Source organism: Haliaeetus albicilla, chromosome 15 (genome assembly GCF_947461875.1).
Source record: "Haliaeetus albicilla chromosome 15, bHalAlb1.1, whole genome shotgun sequence".
Lineage (NCBI taxonomy): Eukaryota > Metazoa > Chordata > Aves > Accipitriformes > Accipitridae > Haliaeetus > Haliaeetus albicilla.
Window position 1 is genome coordinate 6823842 of NC_091497.1, and position 22973 is coordinate 6846814.

The 22973-nt window shown below is 40.2% G+C and overlaps 2 protein-coding genes across 3 annotated transcripts in view; one reads left to right on the top strand and one right to left on the bottom strand.

Annotated features, from left to right (window-relative positions):
• The window catches only part of UBAC2 (UBA domain containing 2), a 105511-nt gene that overhangs the window by 78965 nt on the left and 3573 nt on the right, over positions 1-22973 (bottom strand). The window contains exons 2-4 of the mRNA XM_069802407.1: positions 15126-15253; positions 7874-7993; positions 7333-7439 (exon numbers count right to left, since the gene is read on the bottom strand). Of these exons, the coding sequence (XP_069658508.1) occupies positions 7333-7439; positions 7874-7993; positions 15126-15253 (355 nt within the window). The remainder of the gene's footprint in view (positions 1-7332; positions 7440-7873; positions 7994-15125; positions 15254-22973) is intronic.
• Positions 1288-6031, top strand: GPR18 (G protein-coupled receptor 18). 2 transcript variants are annotated; one of them, XM_069802408.1, is made up of 3 exons: positions 1288-1384; positions 3706-3834; positions 4691-6031. In XM_069802408.1, the coding sequence occupies exon 3, from the start codon at positions 4735-4737 to the stop codon at positions 5698-5700; it is 966 nt and encodes a 321-aa protein (XP_069658509.1). In that variant the 5' UTR covers positions 1288-1384; positions 3706-3834; positions 4691-4734; the 3' UTR covers positions 5701-6031. The 2 variants fall into 2 exon arrangements, with proteins under 2 accessions (XP_069658509.1, XP_009915774.2); XM_009917472.2 differs by lacking the exon at positions 3706-3834.

Sequence of the window (22973 nt, forward strand, 5' to 3'; positions counted from 1 at the left end):
TTCACCTAAACAGGAAAGACCAAATATTTAAAGATATTATTAATCTACACACTGATAACCATACCCAGGTCCCTCCCTGTGATTACTTCACCCATCACACTGACCTAAGCAAATACCTACGCACTACCACAAACCCATTCAGCTGAGATAAAATGCATGACTCTAGCAGAGAGGGTTTTTTTCACAGAAGCTATCTTTAGCACTAAGTGAGGATCACCTACCTACGTTCCTTTTACAGTCAGTGAAGACAGACGTCCCCACAAACCAATCTGATTCTGGCTACATCTGAACTGCAGGACTTCGTTGCTTCTGGCACCAGGTACACATCCTGGCAAATTCTTCACTGCATGCCAGGAGGAGACTGAAACATTACTGCTCCTTTCCTCAACACACATCTCTGCTTCATTTGGAGGGGAAAAACCCAGGAGGCCTCAAGAGGTACCACACTCTCCGAAGTGTGCTTCAATGTCCCAAAGACTGCCAGTCAGAGACCTGGAGCTAGTGAGCAGTCTACAGAGAATTTGGAATGATCTCCTCTGAATGGCTCTTTCAAAGGTTGGATCTTTTTTCCAGTTGACAAAGAGAAAACATAGGAAATTCGTCGTCTTTACCTATTAGCCTTTGTGAAGACTCTCATCCCACCAAAGATGTCTGTTGCAGTGGCACAGTTCAGAGGTTTTAATCCATTTTAACAAAGGCTAAAAACCTCTCTTCATACAGCATTCTTCTGCAAAGGTCCTAAATAGGTATGTTATTATTTTAGATGGCAAATAAAATATTGAAACACTGCTGTTGTGTTAGCAAAACATGGTAAGTACAGGCATAAACAAGGCTGTGAATTCAAGTGAATCAAACTTCTCATTTCAAATGTAGCAAGTTTCTGTCACTTTCAGACTGACTACTATCCAAGGCAATATAAATAAAATGGGGATTTCCACAAAAAACAGACTACACTCTACAGAAAATACATTTACATTGTGCTTATGAGAAACTTCTGCATAACCAAGATGCGTATTCTTGCAGATAACTTTGCATGTAAATGTGAACTAAAAATATGCTTTTATTATATCACAAACATTTAAAAATGTATTTTAAAAAAGATACATAGCACAACACCCCAGTTTGACCACACTGGAAATATTGTAAAAGCTTGCCTGTTGAAAGGTATGAGAAATATCAGTTCACAGACACCGCACGTATGTGAAATATTAAGTATGACCAATAGAAGGGCTCAGAACTAGCTAGATTACGTCATTGTTTCCTGCCTGTGAAAAGGAGCTATTTTAGCTAAGTGAAGCTGAGCAGAGAAGAGGAAGTCTAAACCTTCTACAGATTTGGGGCTATGAAAGGAGCATCTCTGAAGCAACTTTGCAGTGCACAAAACGTGAGTAACAATCCATTATGCTATGCCAACAAAGTAACTTGGATGTTTATGTATGTTGCCAAGACAGACTTCTTTCTTCAGAAGCTGAACACAGGCATTAATTCTAGAACTAATGAAAAGATATTTAATTCTTTAATGCACTTTCAAAGTATCAGGAGCATTCTATAAATAACATTTAAAGCAAAATGACTGCATCTGTAGAAGCATAGTACCATAAATACTGTTGTTTAGGATTTTAACAATAAATTTAAAGATATGCAGTAACTAAAAGCATTAGTAAGTACGTTATCACTAAAGGAAAAATGTTTGTTTTCATTAAACTAAAACCAGGAGAAGATCTTGTTGCTTGGTCTCTCTGTGCTTCACTGAAAACCATGTCCTCCTCAGGAAAATGTGAGCAAATGTAAAGGACAGCCAAAGGAAAAAAAAGGGGATGGGGAACAGGGATACACACACAATCCTTTAAACGGAGTCACTGTTGCCTAACTCATAATATGAATATGGAGGAAGAGATTTAATTCTTTTGTTTTGTTCTGAAAATCTTTGTTCTCATACACAGCACCTAGATGGGCTTCACAATTCACATTAGATATTCAGGACCTCAGCTACCATTAAAAAATTAAAACAGATTGGTAAAACACATGGACCAGCATCAGAGTAATCATTCAGAATTAACACAGACAGACATCCAGAAACTGGTGACTCCAGGGGCTTTTCAGCAAGCGCTTTAATCAATACCAGTAAGTAAGTGTTCCCATTACAAAGAATGGCAACTAGGGCAAAACCATCCACTCGGAGGCACCCAGAGATCTACTTGGGCTGACCTGGGAGACATCAACCTGAACTCCATGCAGACAAGTACTGATGAAAAAGCAGAACATCTGTATTCCTGTATAAATGCAGATAGGTAACTACACACTTTTAAAAAATCTCATTATTTCATACCTAAATAAATGTTAAATTTTAGATTCTTAAAAATTAAATTTAGGAGAAGTACCTAATTATAACACTGACATGCATTTAAACCCAGAAAGGTTGAAAACAGTGTCTTCAACAACTAAACAACACCCCCCCCCTTTTTGTTACAGTAGGTCCATTCTTTGATACATCTCAAAATTGGCACAAACTTGAAATAAACAGTAAATAAGGGATGGAACCACAGGTTTTCCTGATAGAAGCTCATGCCAGATTCAGCTTCCTCTCTTCTCATCAACATCAGCCTGCTGGTTCTTTTGGAAACAGGACCTGACCAGAAACATAGTCACTGAAAGCCCAAAAGAGAGAAGAGCAAAACCAAAACCAAAATCCATACTGTTTATTAACATTCATCTATAAAAAGTGAATTCTTCTACCTATCCTATACATTACTACTCAATTCACCTGCTAAATCAGTCAGGATCTTGAGATAGGTAGTCATGCACCATGTCATACACAACCACTATCAAGAGAGAAAAAAAAACAGAACAAAAGAGAAAAAAACACTTAAAATGTGCAGGGGCTGGGGCGGGGGGGTTGTTAAGCAATATTTGGACAATTTTATGCAACAGTAATGAAAGTGGGACAGTATGCCAGAAAATCTCTCAACTGTGCTACAAGCATGGGCTACAAAAATTTTCTTTCAAGCATATGCCATCCACCTTTCAATAAGGTCTGCTATCACTCCATAATTTTTTTTTATTTTTAGTGTTCTTCACACAATGAGGTAATTTAGAAGGAATTCAGACAGATGCCCTCCAAACCTCTTTTCTGTCAGTATTATACGCATAGCTTTTCCCATACAGAACGTGAATTCTGTTACATCTGATCAGAAAACACCTTTTTGTTTTGTACAGCTAAAAAAACCTATCTTTGAGACAGTATGCATTATTTTTTTTATATATCTGTAAACTGGAGAATTGTAAGAAAATCAGAAGTCCAAACTTAATATTTCAAGGCAGAAACTAACCTGAAGAAACATTTAATAGGTCATACTTAAGTTAGTTACTCCATGGATACTCTTCTTGAAAGCAGCTGATATTTGCCAGTGTAGGACCAGGATGCTAGACTAATAAACAGTGGTTCAATCCCCTGTGTATTCCTATACCACTGAAAAAAGTACCCGGTTACATTACGGTGAACACATAAACCAGATGAGCAGTAACAATAAGCTTTTTTTTCATGCATTCTCCACTTTTGGAGATAAAACACACAGGAACTATGCACTCTTCTGCTCTTGAGAGCAGTTTTGGTGCCTAACTTATTCTGTAGAAGTTACTTGGCTGCCTGTCACAAGAGAGAAGACCAGACAACCAACTAACTCCTTCCTCCTCCTCTTCATAAAGCTGCCACAGGGCTGGGTAAAAGGCCAAACAAGAGGAACCCTCCCATGCAAAGTCATGAAACTGTGACCACAGCAAGAGCCAGGAAAGCAGGGGGATGCGGGTTAACCAAAACACCCATGCAAACACCAGGTAAGGTCCGCCATCCCCAAATGGCTGCCCAGTAAACCAGGCGATAATCTCTTTCAGCTCTCATCACCTGAGTCTGCGTAACGAGATTTCAGATGTCCAACCCCTGTGACCAAGAAGCAGAGAGAAGCAACACAACCATGCTCTGCACAGCAGGCTACCAGTCAGCAACTTCCCCCCCAACAAATACTGTTCACATAGAGCCTGGTTGGAGACTGCGCTGCTTCCATCTTTTTTACTTTTTAAACAGGAAGTATATCAATCCATTCATCTCATTCAGAAGCTATTAAGATAGCTTTTTAGTGTCTTTTATGAGCAACAGCACGCACCTATTCTTTTGGGAGCTAAGTAGTTCCTACACAGATAAAATGCAAAGTCAGTATTTCACTTTTCATATCCAAATGTCACTACATGCCATGCTCACTTATTTCTTTTCAAACTAGTCTTAGTCATTACTTTTTCAGCAGGGACAACTTGAAGAAATATTTTCTTTAGAAAATAGCTCTCTTGCCTCAATTACAGCCGTTTCAATCTAACTATCCACTACTGAAGCGCACACAGAGCAGCTGGTCAATCTTGACTTTTTGATTCCTTATATTAGAAATCTCTTAAGTAATTAAAAATATTTAATTAAAACTAGCTTATAAATACTATTTCTCACAAGTCTGACAGTACACGTACTTCCTTCAGAGCACAATTATGTATTTGTAGTCAGAAAAAGCAACAAATCTAGCACATTTTCACAACTAAAAAATACAATATCATCACTAAGCCCCATCCTACAACAATCATCTTGTTTGTTTTTAAAGAAAGCTTTTATCCGACTGAGAATAACTTTTCATATTTTATTTATTTATAGGGTATTTATGGAGTGCAAAAACTATTCCTAAGTTCAATTAAAATATGATGCCTGGAAGTCACCACCCTGAAGAATACAGGATTGCATCACTGGTCTTCTACAGCTTTGTGTTCACAGTGGGATTGTTAGTGAATGCCACTGCACTATGGGTTTTCAGCTGCACTACCAAGAAGAGAACAACTATAACTGTATATATGATGAATGTGGCATTACTTGACATAATTTTTATATTTTCCTTGCCTTTTCGGATAATCTACCACGGGAAAGAAACATGGCCTTTCGGAGATACATTCTGTCGCATTATCAGTGCTTTCACTATATTTTACCCAGCCATTGCTCTTTGGTTGCTCAGTTTTATAAGTGTAGACAGATTTATGGCTATTGTCCAGCCCAAACATGTCAAAGAACTAAAAAATACAAAAAAAGCTGTGCTGGCTTGCACTGGAATCTGGGTAATGACCCTTGCAACAACATCCCCACTGCTGTTTTTACAATCTGATCCAGACAAAGCCTCGAATTTCACCACCTGCACGAAAATGCTTGATATCATCCATTTAAAGGAAGTAAATACATTGAACTTTTCTCGCTTGATTTTTTTCTTTTTGATTCCTTTGTTTATCATGATAGGGTGTTACCTAGTCATTATTTACAACTTTATCCGCGGCAAGACTTCCAAACTGAAGCCTAAGGCCAAGGAGAGATCCATAAGAATTATAGTGACTCTGATTGCTCAAGTACTTGTCTGCTTTGTACCCTTCCACATTTGCTTCGCCTTCCTGATGCTGCAAGATGAAGATACAACTTACAATCCCTGGGCAGCCTTTACCACCTTTCTCATGAATCTCAGTACATGCTTGGATGTTATACTGTACTATATTGTTTCTAAACAATTTCAGGCGAGAGTCATCAGTGTAATCCTTTATCGCAATTACCTTCGAAGTGTGCGCAGGAAAAGTTTTCGAACTGGAAGTGTAAGATCACTCAATAATATGAACAGTGAAATGATATAAAAAGAGAAAAAAATGTCAGGGGATTTTTATAATGTAAACAAGTGATTCTTTTTCTGAATTCTAGCATTATGCCTACACTGAAGAATGGTCTATAACCAGAAGTAACAGATAAATTTGTTGCACTGCAAATATGAGAGAAGCAGAATAATAACTGCACCTCTTTAAATTTGCTCAACAGCTTTTGTAAACCTGAAATGAACTAGAACTTAGTACCGGTGTTAAACTTGCCAAAGCTTTTGTCATCTCAAAAGATTGTGAATATTGTCAGATACGAAAAAGTGACTATTAGTATAATAAAGCAGACAACACTGAAGAATTATGATGCAACATATATATTGATTTTTTATATCTGCACAAACAAATGCTCCTGAAACTACTGTATATTCCACAGTTCTAAAATTAGCTTCATTCTCTCAAGATCAATGTCAGCACGACTTAAATAGAAAGCATATGTAGGTAACATTTATATTTCATTCAACTAAAAACTTCTTTGATGCCAATTTCTTTGTAACTGACAACATTCTGCAGCCATAGATAAAAATACCATCAAAAGGTATAATAGTCAAACTGTTTATTAGTTCCCTGTGGGTATGATGTGCACATTTATTACACCCTACTCTTGCACACAGTATCTTTTTACACAGATGAAAATACTGAATTTGTCCAGACACACTAGCAGCCTATGTCCCAGCAACAAACTTCAAGGTAGTAAACGTGATGAGTAACTGCAGTACTACTCAAGCTTTCAAGTCCTTTTGAATACTCACACACTACAAAAAATATATCTTTATAATGTCAAACACACACTATTTCCTCCTTATTAAATCAGTTGTTAGCTACTTTCAAGGGACACACTAAAAAGGCAGAAATAAAAAAAGCCTAATATGGTGTTTAATATTAAAAATCTCACTCCAAGAGCTTTTATTATTACCTGAGAGTGTGCGACACATGAAAATTCTAGTCTGTATGAGGCTGATCTCACCTGTCAGAAGCTTAACCACAAAGGCTCTGCAAGCTCTACAGTTCTACTGTAACACGAACATCTCTTACTAAGTGCAGAAATCTCAAATATACGTCATGCAAACCTGAACCACTAAATATCTTAAGGCTTTAAGAACTTCAGATGCAAGCACTAAATGGAATAACATGCTCTAGCAGTAAATTTTTGAAACACAAACATACAAAATAACAGTATGAAATGCATATAACTGCATATGCATTTAAAAGTGAACATGAAGATATGAATTACAGTTGTGCTGTCTTTGTGATTTAAGAAAGAAATCAGCACCAACGTGATTTCAGTTTTCAGATTCACTGAAATGAACAAAACAAAATATGGCAATAATTTGTGCACTGCAAGCCGTATTTCAATCATGCTGACAGTGGAAATGGGACTAACAGAATGGAAAGTAATCAATATATGGATAAATTATAAATTAATTAACCACAGATCACAACTAGGAAATGAATGTTTGAAAATATAATAGTTGTGCCAAGAACCTTTACACTGTATCTCAAGATTAAATTTAGTTTAAAGGGTTAAATGAAGAAAGTTTTTTTTAAATTAAAATCTACACAAAATAATCCTTTGAAACTGCATCTAAAATAACCAATCCATTAGGAGCTACTTACAAACCAGAAGGCAAGCTGTTGATGGTGATGCCAAATATATACTGAGCGATTTCTACAAGGAGAAGATCAAACAAAGCTGAGAGCATCCAAGCACCCAGTAAAAAGGACTGGAAAGAAAAAGTTTGATTTTAATTAATTCAACAGTTTAAAAATAAGGTTTTAATGCATCTCTAAATAAAAGAAAAAACAAGAAAACCACTATACTAGTTCAATTAAGACAAATAAAATCTTTAGCACAACATAATTCCAGATCTACACATCTAGATACTGAAGAATGGTTAGATTTGTTACCAAAATTAATTCTATGGGTCTGATAACTTTCAACTGACACAGCTGCAAACTTTAATTAGAATAATCTATTGACTACAAGATATTATCAATATAAATTTAGATTTATGGAAACCAAACTCTCTCTAAAACCCTTTAACATATATCTCCATAGAAAATGTCAGTAATAAAACTGCTATATTAATCCAAGACTACAAGATTCTACACAGTGTAGAAAACAGTTTGTTTACAAAAAAAAGTAACTGGAACTTACTGAAAATTTTCTGCTGCCGTATCTTCTTTCAAATATTCTAAAGTTGTAAATGAGCAGACTGCTGCAGAATGTGTCTTTCAGATCAAGACATATTGTTCTCCCACATACAAGTCTCCAAATCTAGGAGGTTAAAGATTGTCATGTTAAGTCTCTCTTCCTTCAAGGAAATTCTTTACAGAATTTGTGCTCAGAGTGAAAATAAAATACTAAAGTCAGATAACAGAAATGCAGTACATTTAAGGAGGGAAGTAAAGAGAGTAGAATGTTATGGAGAGTTCAAGAAGTCTGTTTAAAAATAAAATATTTTCAGGGAAGAGGTCTACCTGTTATAATAAATCGACAATTAAAATGAAGTCAAATACATTTTTATGTCCCTAGTTCACATTTACAAATAAAAATGGAAATCACAACCCTAGTGAATTGTAGAATTACAGAAAAAAAATATTTTTGAAGTGACCTCCAGATACCAACTAGTCCAGTGTACTGCTCTAAGCAGGTCTAATCAGATCGGCCATTCTCAGCCAGTGTTCGGCCACCCCCATGGTTTAAAAAACTAAATCAAATCCCTACATCTAGGCAGAATTTCCCATGTTCTACCTTGTGTCCACTACCTCTTGCACCACCTCAGTGCATCTCCAAGCAGAGTCTGGCTCCAGCTTCTCTATAGCTTCTGATCAGGTACTTGTAGACAGCAACAAGGTGTCTCCTCTTTGCCTTCTCTTCTTGAGGCTGGATAGACCCAGTTCTCTCAGCCTCTCCTTGTGTGTCAGGTGCTCCAACCCTCTGACTGTCTTGGCAGACCTGCTCCACTGTGTTCATATCTTTCTCGTACTGAGGATCCCAGAACTGGGCACTAGTGAGACCACATCTAGAGCACCGTGTCAACTACAGGAGCAGAGTCACTTGCCTTGACCTACTGGCCACACTCTCACTAATACAGTCCAGAAGATGGCTGGCCACCTTGGCTGCAAGAGCGCACTGTTGCCTTCTGTCATCCACCAAGATCCACAGGTCCTTCTCTGCAGAGCTACTTCCCAAGCACTCACCCCCACCAGCCTGCAGCGTTGCAGCCTGGGGTTATTCCATCCCAGAAGCAGGATTTTCCAATTCACCAAGTTCCCATCAGCCCATTTCTTGGGCTTGCCAAGGTCTCTCTGAATAGCAGCCCTGCCTTCCAATATATTCCCACCAATGTTCAATCACCCACAAACTTGCTTAGAGTGCACTTCATCCCATCATCCAGGTCACTAATGAAGACACTAAATAGTACTGGTCCCAGTACTGATCTCCGAGGGGCCCTCCCCTAATTAATACCTGCCTAGTGGACTTTGCACTAATGACCATAACTCCACTGAGAGTCCAGCCAATTTTCCACCCATCTTCTTGTCCGGTTACTCGGTACATACCTCACCAATTTGTCTTCAAGGACACAACGGGAGACTGGGTTAAAGGCCCTGCCAAAGTCAAGGTATGCAAAATCCACTCACTCCCCCTTGTCCGCAGCACCACTTGCCTCATCGAAGAAAGCAACCAGTTGGTCAGGCATGCTTTCAAAGAATCATAGAATGGTTGAGGTAGGAAGGGACCTCTGCAGACCATCTAGTCCAACACCCTCACTCAAAACAAAGTCAACTAGAGCAGGATGTTAACTGACCATGTCCACTCTGGTTTTGACTATCCCCAAGGAGGGAGACTACACAACTTCTGTGGGGATACTGTTCCTCTGTTCCATCAGTCTTACAGTAAAAAACCTTTTTCTTTAAATGGAATTTCTTTGTCTTTCAGTTTGTGCCCATTGCCTCTTGCCTTTCACTGTGCCTGGCTCCTATACCTTCCCATCAGGTATTTACACACACTGGTGAGATCCACCCTGAGTCTTCTCTTCTCCAGGCTAAACAATCCCAGCTCTCTCAGTCTCTCCTCATATGCCAAATGCTCCAGCCCCTGACCATACCGGTGGCCCTCTCCGCTGGACTCTCTGCAGTATGTCAAGGTCTATCTTGTACTCCAGGTCCCAGCATAAGGGACAGCACTCCAGATGTGGTCTCATCGAGGCCGAGAGGAAGGATTGCCCCACCAGCCCTGCTTGTGAGGCTCCTCCTAATGCAGCCCAGGATGCTGCTGGCCTTTTTAGCCACAACACTGCATTGCTAGCTCATGTTCAACTTGGTCTCCAGTAGGACCCCCAGGGCCTTTTCTGTAAAACTGATTTCCAGCTGGTCAGCCCCCAACTTGTACAGGTGCATGGGGTTACTACTCTCCAGGGGCAGGACTTTGCAGTTGCCTTTGCTAAACTTCATGAGGTTCCTGCTGATCCTTTTCTCCCGTGGCAGCAGAACTGTCTGGTGTATCAACTACTCATCCAAGTTTTAAATCATCTGCAGGCTTGTTGAGAGCATACTCAGTCCTGCTGTCTAGGTTATAAACGAAGACACTAAACAGTATTGGCCCCCATATTCATCCCTGGTGTACACCACTAATGACTGGCCTCCAGCTGGACTTTGTGCCACTGATCACAACCCTGTGAGCCCATCAGTTCAGCCAGGTTTCAGTCCACTGCTCATTTATCTCATCTGTACTTCATCAGTTTGTCTAAGGATGTTATGGGAGACAGTGTAAAAAAGCTATACTAAGGTCAAAATAAACAACATCCACTTCTCTGCCCTCACCCACCAAGACAGTAATCTACCTCTTCACAGAAGGCTGTCAGGTTAGTCAAGATTTCCACTTCATAAATCTGTGCTGACTACCCCCAATCACTTTATTGTTCTTTGGGTGTCTGAAAATGATTTCTAGGAGGACTTGTTTCATGTGGATCTCTGGGAAGGTCATGATGCTGACTGGCCTGTAGTTTCCCAATCTCCTTTCTTGCCCTTCCTGAAGATAAGAATGACATCTGCTTTCTTCCAGTCCTCAGGAACCTTCATAGACTGCAATGACCTTTCAGAGATAATCCAGAGTGGCCTCACAATGACACAAGCCAATTCTTTCAAGACTAATGGGTATATACCATCAGGTCCCATGGACTTGCATATGTCCAGTTAGTTTAAATATTCCCTAGCCTGAGTGCCCTTCACCAAGTTTAAGCCTTTGTTGCTCCAGACTTCTGCACTGATCTCAGCAGCCTGGGACTGCTGAAACCAAGTCTTACTAGTAAAAAAACAAGGCAATGCAAGCACTGAATACCTTGGCCTTTTCCATGTCTTCTGTCTCCAGGTCCCCATTCCCATGCAGCAGCAGGCCCACATTTTCCTTAGTCTTCCTTTTGCTGATATTCCTGTAGAAGTCCTTCTTGTCCTTCGCGTCCTTTCCCAGATTCAGCTACAGCTGGGCTTTGGTTTGCATGCTCAGACAGTGTCTCCATATTCCTCTCAGGTCACCTGACCTGCTTCCACCTCTTGTGTGTTTCATCTTTATGTCTGAGTTTAGTCAGGAGCTCCTCATTCATCCATGCAGGCCTCCTGACGCCTTTGCTTGACTTCCTGCACACTAGATGAGCCATTCTTGAGCTTGGAGGACACGATCCTTGATAACCAACCAGATCTGCTGGTACACTCTTTTTTCTGGAACTGTATCTCATAGGAGTCTTCCAAGCAGATCCCTGAACAGGCCAAAGTCCACTCTTCTGAAGTCCAGAGTTGCAATCCGGCAATTTGCCTTGCCCCTCCTCTCAGGTCCCTGAACTTCACCATCTCATGGTCACTGCAACCAAGGCTACCCCCAATCTTCACATGCCCAACAAGTTCTTCCTCCTTGTTTGTAAGTATGAAGTCCAGACACAACTTCTCTCCTTGTGAGCTCCTCCATCATCTGTGTTAGGAAGTTGCTATCAACGCACTCCAGAAACCTCCTGGACTGCTTGTGCTCTGCTGTGTTGCCCTCCCAGCACATATTAGGATGGTTAAAGGCCTCCATGAGGACCAGGGCCTGAAATCATGAGGCTTCTTCCAGGTATCTGAAGAAGGCCTCATCTACTTCTTCATGATCAGGTGGTTCGTAGCAAACACCACCACCAAAGCTGGCTGTGCTGGTCTGCCCTCTAATCTTGACCCATAAAGACTCAACTGCCTCACGTCCCAAGACAAAGCTCTGTGTAGTTCTGCTGCTCTTTCACAAAAAGAGCAATTCCCCTCCTCGCCTGTCCTTCCTAAAGAGCTTGTATCTGCCTGTTGCAGCACTCCTATCATGTGAGCTAACCCACCACATCTCCATGACCCCAATGAGATCGTAGCCCTGTAATGGCATATGACCTTTAATTCCTCTTATTTGTTCCCTATAAAGCATGCATTAGCATACAAACATCTCAGAGAGGCACCAAGTCACACTGATTTCCCAGAAAACATGTGGGAGTGTTCCACATAATGCTGTCCCACAGGCACTTCCCTATTTATGTGTATACACGTGTAGGCCCTTTTCAGTCTTGTTTTGCTGATTACAAGATCCCTTCTGTTCACACCACCCTGTACCCTTTGCTGGCTAACCCAGTCCACTGCCTCCTCACTTGACTGCAGGTTGTCACCTCCTTCCTGTGTTGTTCCTGTCTTAAAAGTTCCTCCTCACCAGGCTGGCCTGCCTGTTAGCAAAGATGCTTTTGTCCCACTTGGTCAGGTGGATCCCATCTCTTCCAAGTAGTTCTCAATCCTCAGAGAGGGTTGCATGGGCACAAAACCCAAAATCCTGTTGCCAACACCACCTGTGCAACCAATTGTGACCCACAGAATCTGTCTACCTCACCTTGGTTGGCTGCTCCCAGTCACCTTTGTGTCCTGCATGTTTTGAGAAATGGCTTCTAAAAAGATTTGCCCCACGACCTTCCTAGGGATGAAGGTAAGGCTGACTGGCCTGATGTTATCTGAATCCTCCTTTCCGCCCTTCCCGAAGACGGGTGTGACATTTGCCTTTCTCCAGTCATCGGGTACCTCCACCAAGTGCCATGACCTTTCAAAGATGCTAGAGAAAGGTCTCACATTTCCAGCACCTTTGGCACCCTCAGAGGTAACCCATCTGGGTCTCTTTAATTTACATGTGTCATTTTTCTCAATGGTGGATACTGGTGCACTCTCACAGACTCTGCTAGGAGGCTTAGGGACCTTGGAGGCCGGAGGGCAAAACACACTAGTACAAACTAATAAACACATCTGCCTGAATACCTCATCCTTTTGCATATTTCTTATCACTAGGTCCCCTGCCACAATGAGGACCGGGCACACACTCTCCTTAAGCCTTTCTTTTGCTGCAGATGTACTTACAGAAACCTTCCTTGCTGCCCATCATCTCCCTCGCTAGTTTCCAGCTCAGCTTTGGCTCCCTGCTCCCTTTCCTAAGCCACAGCCTGCTGGGCATTTTCCCCTCTGCGGAAGTTCAAGTGCCAACACACTGCCTGAGCTTTATATTTCTCAAGGTCTTAAGGCCTCAACCAATGCGTCTGCCTCTAACTTCCCCAGCATACCAAAGGACTGAACAAGAAGAAAGAAGTGGGACCTCACCATTCTAGCTGTCCCATGTCAACATGCCCAACATTAAAACCTAGCATGAGTACCACCCTTCCTGAAGTCGAAACTGGCTGTGACCTTGTAGCTGAACATTTCATGATACACATTAACTGAACAGCCCTCACATAGACTATGGAAGTCTTCTAAGCCTAATTGCTCTTTACTTTAGTCAGCTTAAAAAACGCATAGGTCTAATGTAATCAAGATCTTCATTTTACACACTGCATCTTCACTGCTTTTTGAGGGTCCCCTTTATGGAGACAAAGATCTTTTAGTTTTGGGCAGTACACATTTTGCCTTCCAAATCAAATGTACTCTTCTTCAGCTGCATGCTTTATTTCCTATGCTCTCTACCAGCTTTAACAAGTGTTAATGTCCAATATCTGAAATGTCTGTTCAGCCCCTGAAAAAATTCCATTCCATTAAACTCATCCCTGCAGACGAATTTATTCTAAACAAATTTTCTTTGAAGTGTTCTCATTTGAATATTAGCATCGGACAAGAGTTAAATGATCTGCTCTCCTTGATCTCAGAGGTACACAATTATATATATATAGCTTACTCCAAAGGCTATGACAATAAATGAAACAACAATTTCGGGAAAGAAAAAAAAAAACCCAAACCCACAAATTCCCCAAAGCACCACAATAAAAGTATCATAGCTTCTACAGATACCTGTGAATGTTTATGCTTAAGACACAGTAAACATGGTTTCTTTGAATAAAACACAGCTACTACTGTTTTTCAGCAGATCAAACAAATGAAAAGAGACAACTCTTCTAAACACAAACTGCAAAACAAACAAATAACCCAACAAACCCCAAACCCACAAAATTTCCATTTAAAACTTCAATAGTTTCTCAGAGTTTCCCCCCCCCTCTGCAAACACTTGGTTGTAATATTTTTAAAAGGCAGATGTTAATTTATGTGTTTTTGCTGCACAGCATTAACAAGACACTTGGAAAATATGAGCAGTGCTCTTGCAGAGTTGTAATCTACCTTATTACAACAAAGCTCTCGTTCTTGACAAGAAAGACCACAGAAAGTGCACCAACAACTATCACTAGCTAGGTCTAACAACCTTTTAAGGCTTGCAGGCTACAGCTGACATTCTTGAAGACATTAAGTTGACTACATACTTTTTTTTGATGTAACTGTAAAACATGTGGGCTAAGATAATTACAGAGGCCTTTGCTGACCCTTCTCTGTTGAAACTCCCCCATCACTCGGAATCTTCAAATTAGAAGCAGCAGTTCTATTCAACAGGCAAATTTTAGTTTCCCACAACTAACTAGAACAGAAGTTACAGAGTGAAAGTTATGGCCTCTTTGTTAAAATAAGTCATATACAATCGGAGTACCCAACCACAATAGCCCTCTTCAGCCTCAAAACCTAAGCACAATAAGATATTGATATTCATATCAAAATACTTCTATTATTACACGGGTTAAATCACACTTCATTCACAGCAAGTATCCAAATGCCAGTGGCTGAAAGGAAAAATTATACAAACCCAATCATTTCCCAGACAAAAGAAAGAAGTGAAAAGCTATGTTGATCGTTTCAGATCAGCTTTTCTCACTTTTTCCAAAAGTGGCATACTGCGGTGACATAAAAAAAGGCAAGAACAAGCTGGTCTACAACAGTGAACAAAGGGAAAGAACCAGAGGAGAAACAGACTGTGGGGGAGGGGGGCGGGGGGAGGAATCGCATAGAAGAGTGTAGTTTGCAGTCTCTTTCCACACAAAATGAACTCTTACCTGAAAATCCTCTTTTATAGCTTGTAGGTTATATGCAAAGAACTTCTGATAATGTTGGAAGAGCAGCGTCAATAGAATCGAGATGGCACTTGGGACTAGTAACAGACTCTTTGACAAAGGTGCTTTATCTTAAAGACAAAAAACAAACAAACAAAAGCCATTTCAGAGAAAAGTCATTTAAATTACTTGAGAAATGTCATTTGAAAAGTGACATATTTAAACAGGGGATGGAAAACATAATACCAGTGGCACCACATTGACTTTTTATCTCAACAACTTCCCAAATTCTCAACAACTTGCAAATAGATAGGAAAAACGCACCAACCAAAGGAAGTCTTTAGAGATATTAATGACAGTTAAATATTAATCAGACATTTTGTTTTCAACAGTCTCTCATGAAATTAATTGTTTGGCTATAATTAAACCAAACTCTCTGCACCTATAGAGGTCATGCCTTCCTATGCAGCCCTCCTAAGGCTCAATCATGTTTCAGGAAATAAAACAATCACTCTTTTTTGCTAGCAAGATATACATGCACATCTAGTTAAAACAAATAGCTTTGTTTCCTTTGTGTTAGGGATTACGATTAGCTTTTTTTCTAGAGGCTATGAAGCAGGAACCACCTGAATAAATTGACTTTCTCTTCACCACACTTGGATCCACTGTTCAAGGAAACATAACTACGTTAATTTACACAACATTCATCTCCCTTCCATTCAATTATTACAATTATTAATAAAGAAATTAATAAAATCAGGACATTTGTGAAACAAGAACTTCTTTCCCCCAGTAGCATGACTTTCAGAGAGGACACTCAGAAGAAAACAAGCAGAGAACAGAGAAATCTGCAGTACACGTTTACTAAAAACCGCCAAGTGGAGTATCCAGCAGGAGTATACCCAGCAATTCATCCTAAGCTGTTGGTGTAGTTGATGCAACGAAACACAAACTCTTACCCAACAATTCAAGCAAATACAGAAACTCTGAAGTACTATTTCATCTATGACTTTTCTCCTTTTCACACATGCAACCTGAATCACATTTACTTCCGTCCCAAACATCCCAGTTATAGCACAGAATCTGATTTTTCAGACAGCTGCTTTTTTCCAGGGTATTATGAAATCTGTAGCTCTGTTGTCATTGTTCTTGGATAACAAAAGAAGCAATAAGACTACTTTAAAAATACTAATGGGAAGAAATGAGCAGAAGCACAGGAAGAACAAAACTGCATTAAAAAAGTTTAATACAGGAAACATTTAGTACTTGTCTAGATAAACTGACTACCATGAATGATTCCATCAACATCTGCTGCACAGCAGAAGAGCAAACTGCTATAAAAGGAAGATGGTAATAGGCACCAAAGCCAAGATTTTAATCATGGCACAATCCCACTGCCATCAAAAATATGGTTCTTACTACATAATTTAAGCATGATCCTCATTCAAGTTCTAACTGATGACATCAAGAACAATTTTGATGGGCCTTGTTAGCTGTTCTCAGCTCACACCACCTTGAAGTCTGCAGTCTTCTGATGTTCACCATGTGAAGAAAACATCTCTTCCTACATGTATCGTAACGTAAACCTGTACTTAAAACTCTTCTTTCAGTCCACGACCATATCTTTGAGTTCATTATTTACAGATTCACTTTCCTTACTCCATTTAAGCAATTAATGCCTTGAAGAACTATCCTTCTCTAAAAATTAGACAGTGACTTGGATTGACACAGGTTAACATTACTCTGCTAACCATAAGCTCTACTTTTATAATTAGATTTTTTATGTGAGACACATCAGGAGGGCAGAAAGCCTTGAATTTTTTTAATGCAAGAAAACTATCCACCTTTCAATTTAGTATCTTTCTTTGGATTTCTTTGCTCTCCAAAAATAAGATCTGTAGTCTTTAGACACCCATTTTTTAAATTACTCATCCCCCTGATTTAGTTGGACGCTTCAAAAGAGTCTAAAGCCATCAGAGTACTGTAGAACACTGGGGGAAAAAAGACGCTAGAGCTGCCTGAAAGTTACTGTGCACACAATGCACACACATATTCACTTGACACCTCAGGCAATGCTCCCTTAGTTAACCTAACTTAGTTAACATTTCTTGATGTGAAAAGGTCAGTTTTATAACTAGGATACAAGAGATATTTGAAAGCACAGTCTAAATCAGAACAATAGTAGTAGTCACAACAGTAGACATTTCTGAACCAAAGTTTCATAAAACTGGTCATTTTACTATCAAATACATTTACATTATTTCATGAGTTTAAATAAATTTTTAGAAGAACTCATTAATCCTATAATACTTTTCGCATAAGGATCACATTACCATAAAAAACATGGCAAGCAAATAACTAGATTTCCCACCATGACTATATATTTCTATATAGGTTTAATATTTATATTTAGATTTTACTGTAATTTTCGTATCATTAGATCATTTTTACATTACAGGTAATACACACTTGAAATACTTTATCCTATCAAGTTCATTCCTAATTTGAATACATTCAAAAATAACCAACAGAACCTTATCTGTTTTCTCCAGAAGTGTGAACAAATATTTTTATTATGAGCCTCCTTCCAGCTTAGACACTTTAAACCTTGTTATAGAGGAAAAGTACTTATTTTTAAGCATGTCATTGAGTAAAAAAGCACAGAAGTAACTAACCCATTAATGTGACAGTCACCCACAGGGAACACCACATGAGTAACGGAAACTCCTACTCTCAAGCTTATAAAAATGTTGTCATGTCAGTAAAGTTTCTTCTTGTCCAGTAAACTTGAGAAAGATAAACTCTTCCAGATAAATAATGCATCTCCTGAAACGTTTTTTCCAAGTGTTTCACTGTACAATGTAGTAGTTTGCTTTACCACTCAACAGCATATAGATCCTTATCAAGGACTGCTGTGAGGTCACCAGTGAAGGAACAACCCTCCCACTGCTGTGGAATGTCTCAACCAGTAAGACCAAAAATGACTAACGATCCCAGATACTGCACAATCAGGCATTCTGACACCCATTCTGACATTTATTTAGAATGTAAAGGCAAAATTTAGAAAGCAAAATTAATTCTAGTCGAATGGATTTGCAACCATGTGCAGGATGGAAACAGGTTCTACCAACCTACCAAGATACCAGTACCTACTGGTAGCACCAGTGTAAATGTGCACAAGGAGGAGAAAAGCACAGTGCCTCTATACCACATAAAGAAAGCAGAATGAAAGGATAAACTCTTATTTTGACCCTGAAGAGTTAAAATACATCAAATACTATCTTCAAAGGCCTTGGAATAAATTTGCAACCCCAAAGTACTCCTTAAGTGGCAATTCTTTCAAACAACAGGCAGAAATAGCTTTGGTGCTGCAACACACATACTGAGCTTCCATCTAAGTGAACAGAGAAATTTTGTAATAACCAGCAGAACATGCCCATACTATGATGAAGAACAAAGAACTAGCTTTCGCTACAGATCTTTGCTTCCCCCTCGTGCAATGGAGAAGTTCTCCCCAAAACTGCCCTAATAATCTCACAGGCAAGCACCCTGACCTTTGTGCTACCACTGTGCAACATGAAGCTGATCCTAAAATGCGACATGAATGAGAAAACCACCTCTAAGTCTCCACTTTCCACCCCTGCACTCATCGCAAAGCCTACAAATCCTCTTCTTCCACGACCTACTACTTTTCTGGCTGCCAGTACCACCTTCAAAGTACAGAGAGTTAAGGAATAGATGTGTCCGTCTGTCATAAACAGAGGGGGAGGTTTATGGCACAAGTGCTCAGGCAGTTGCAGCTTCAGAAGCCACCACTGCGCTAATGAGAACACGAAAGCTGTGGTAGCAGCAACAGCTACAGTTTTTTAAATGATTTCCTGTTCCCTGCCTGTTCACCACTCGCAGGTGAAGAGAGATAGCAAACGAGCATGTCAAAACAGGCAGCCAGACCAAGCTAGTTTCAGAAGGGCTTTTTGGGGAACAACTTCACCCACTGGACCGCTACTCCGGGCCTGAGACTCAAGCGTTGACTTGGGAGAGGGCCTCATTGCCAGCACCAGCTGATGAGCAGTGGCTGCAGAAGCTCAAATTAGCTCAGGACATTTTTTGTGGGGATCCCTACTGAGCTTACACCACAGCTGCAGACAAAACATGCTGTTTTTTCTACTATCATCTGCAAACTTCGCAAACCCAGCTGCTATGAGGCAGACACGCCACTTTCATACAGACAATTAACTGTTGGGGGACACTATAATGGCATGAAATATGCATGAACCATTTTTTAGTGTTGATACACAAGATCTATGAGTCTTTTAAACCATAACTGATGCACATCTGAATGCACAGTACTTCCCAAATGCACTGATAGAATCTGTATTTTGGGTGGTTGTTTTTCCTGTGTTAAGGCATCATGCAGATATTCATCTATTGTATTCCAAGATCTGTCCAAGAACCTGCAGGAGGTTCACCAACCAACAGTGACATTTCAAAACGGTCAGAGTTTTCAAGGACTTTTGTCTACTATTCTCCCTTCAGATGCAGGTTTGCTACACATCAAACAGCATGAAAACCTCCTCCTGAATGCTTGGAAACCTTGCTTGTCCTTTATTGTAATGGTCGATGAAACCCACTGTCAGATATGCAAATCTCAGTAGTAACTTTTAAGTGCTTCCTAGACGCCAACGTGTGCTTTTGGGAGACTGGAGCAACCTTACTAGATCTGAGGAGTAAAAGCTTGTCGTTATTATAACCACACACAGAGTCCTGAACAGTAGCCGAGAACAATCAACAGTGTGCCATGGAGGGAAGATGACAAGAGATCCGGACACATGCAATACTGCTTGAGGAATCTGGAAGATACCAGGAGACTGTGTGCTGACTGGTAGGATGGAATTTAACCATATGATGATTTTTTAGAGTTTGTTCAATCCAGTGTAAGTATTTTCCTAATACTTCATTCTTTGAAAAAAAACCATGCACTACCAGAGGACCCTGCAAAAGCAGTGAAGTTACTGCTTCCTGAAAGTGTTACACGACTGAATGAAGTATTCTGGGTCAGGAATGCAGCTCATGGCCCTACTCTAGGCACAGAGCAGAGACACAGGAAGGGGATCCTGTGTTCAGACTGTCACTTCACAGCATACTCTGGTGGTTAATCATCGTGATGCCTGCAAGTGAACACAGTAAGAAGAGTATCACTGCAGGAACAGTTTTTCATCAAATGCTTATAAACTTAATACAGAAGCTGAGAGGTGAAGAACATTAGTATATATATTCCGAAAGTCAATAAAGAAACCAACTGTGATCGTGCTTTAAATCTTTAAATTTTTAAAAGGTGCTGGTAAGACTTCAATCAAACCAGTTACCTATACATTTACTGTTTAGAAAACTGCTGATTTTAGCCTGTCATAAACTATAAAAGAATGAGACACTACAAAAAGAAAAAAAAAAGGGAAGAAAACCTTTGTTTCTAAAAGGAACATATGAAAAGAAAGTGAAAAGGGTTGAAGTTAACAAAAAACGCTCACCTTGTTGAGAAACCTTTTCTTCCTCCCAACCACAGAGCATATTACCATACTACTATTAGTATCCACTGTCAGAAATACCGGGTATGGCTACACCACAACACCACGTGGAGATCCCCATGTTAGCCTGAAACGAGGTAGCTCTGCAGCAGCAGCAGAATAGCCACATTTTTGTGGCGTTCAATGCATGGCTAATTGAACTGGTGTGGCTATGCTGCTCCAAGGACTCATGCTAATATTTTGAACCAGGCTGCACTGTGGCATGCTGATGTACAAGCTAATTTGTTTTCCCATATAGTACTGTACTGTGTAATATTGTTATGCACAGAAGTCTGATATATTCAATACATACTTACTTCTTCCTTCAGCTGTGCCACAAAGCATCAACTTACATGCCTTTATTATTTTCCTGACACCCACGCACAACACAGTTCAGCCTTGCAGGTTACGCAAGCAGAGGAGCACAGCGTTCCCTTCTTGCCTTGGGGATCTTTAACAAATTGCTAGCACTGCGCTACAAGGTTCACAGAGAGGTAAAAGCGTAAGTTGCATTAGTGGAACTGCTTGCATGCAAGTTCAAAGGACTCTACTCCCTACTACTACAAGAAGTAGCTTGTGTGTAGTAGGCAAAGCAGCCAAATATTTTCCACATGTAGCAAGTGGATAGGCTTTAAAACACGGACTCAGATTTTACCTTAATAAAGACTAGCTCTAACAGGCTTTCCTACTATACTCGTGCAGTATTGCACATAGCATGAAGAATACTGGGAGGGGATATTACAACGTCTGCAGAAAAGTTTGGTGTTAGTCTTACAGGTTTACGTTTTTGGAAAGGCCCTGCTGTCTTATAATGGAAAGCCTCCTGCGTGTCATACTTTGCTCCTGGGATGCAGCACGTTGGCGAGCAAGCACCAGATATACCTAAGCAGCACTACAATAAATCAAACGGACAGCCCAGTTTCAGTCTTCATGCACTCATGCTAGCCTTGGCGGAGCCACTGAAGTGTTTCAGCAGCATTCTTCATGGGATTCAAGTTGCCGGCAGACTGCAACACAAGAATCCAGTCTGGGTCCGGCACCACAGCCCACCTCTCAAGCCCTTCCTTAAAGCCAGGTGCTGCAGCATGCTTCCTGAACACACTGCAATACTGTTTTACAAGTCAACTCAACTGGATTAGTGTCTTGCTAAGTCATTTGAGTATGCCTGTGCTGTGCTTCCTATTATCCAGAGTAATTGCCTTTTTTTCCCCCCCCAGGGCATACCAGCTCCTCCAATATTCCAGATAACAGAAACGGTTTCCCTTAAGAAGGGCAAACTGGTTTTGTCCTTTTAAACGGTGTTCTTCCTTGTTTGCCGACTTTCGTATCTCATAGTGGTAACATGTACCAGGTACATTTATTTTTACATCTCCTCATCCAAAATTGTGTCATGCACTGGGTAGGTGTGTTATCAGCTCCCAACATGGTCATCATCTGCTACACCTGATACTGCCTGTCCAGAATTCAGCGTATCACTCCTAGCAAAGGACTTACTTGTCTGAACTGGCTCACATGCACCCAGTGTTGGACTGCTTGTCTGTTGGAGGGGTTTGCTTTTATATATGTCTCTTATAATGTCACTTTTCAAGAACCTCTCTGCCTATGCACGTGATTTTAAAGAGTACTGAACAGGAGAAATAGGATGGGGGATTTATACCAGGAAACTCTTAAAATAGGATAAGAAATACTAGAGAAACACTTAATGTAAGAACTCAACTGCAGTGCTCAAAGTCATGAGATAACTCCTTAAAAGGCACACAGACAAGGTCAAGCACTTCACTACACAGGCCCAGCTATGCAAGCATTATTTACAAGAAAATCTAACTTCAGTAGAGGTGGTCAAACTTACGAGGAATACCTGAAGCTGGATCTGTGGTAAAGAACTCACAAGTTTTGAATATTCCTTGGATGAAGATAATATCTTCCACCCCACTGAACTATGGAGCCAGGACGTGAAACGAACTTTTCTGTGTAGCCACGTATCATAGTGTAGCATCCACTGGCACCCATAGTACAGAGATGATCCACAAAGTCAGCTCATGGGAAGTAATACAGAAATAGTTCGTACTTGCTAATAACTTTGAAAAATATTGTTTGTTCAGGATACTAGTGGTATATTAGCAGAAATAAAATTTGGCCATCAACCAAGCGAAGATCCATGTAACAAAAACAGCCCAAGGGTCTATCTATGGCTAAATCTAGATGATGTTTTTTAGGACTGTTTTATCAACTGACTGTAAATAATGCAACAACAACCTTGCCCTGAACGAAGAACAATAACAATCAG

Excerpts from the sequence above, each read along its gene's own strand:
- GPR18 (XM_069802408.1), top strand. The coding sequence starts at position 4,735 with ATGATGCCTGGAAGTCACCACCCTGAAGAATACAGGATTGCATCACTG.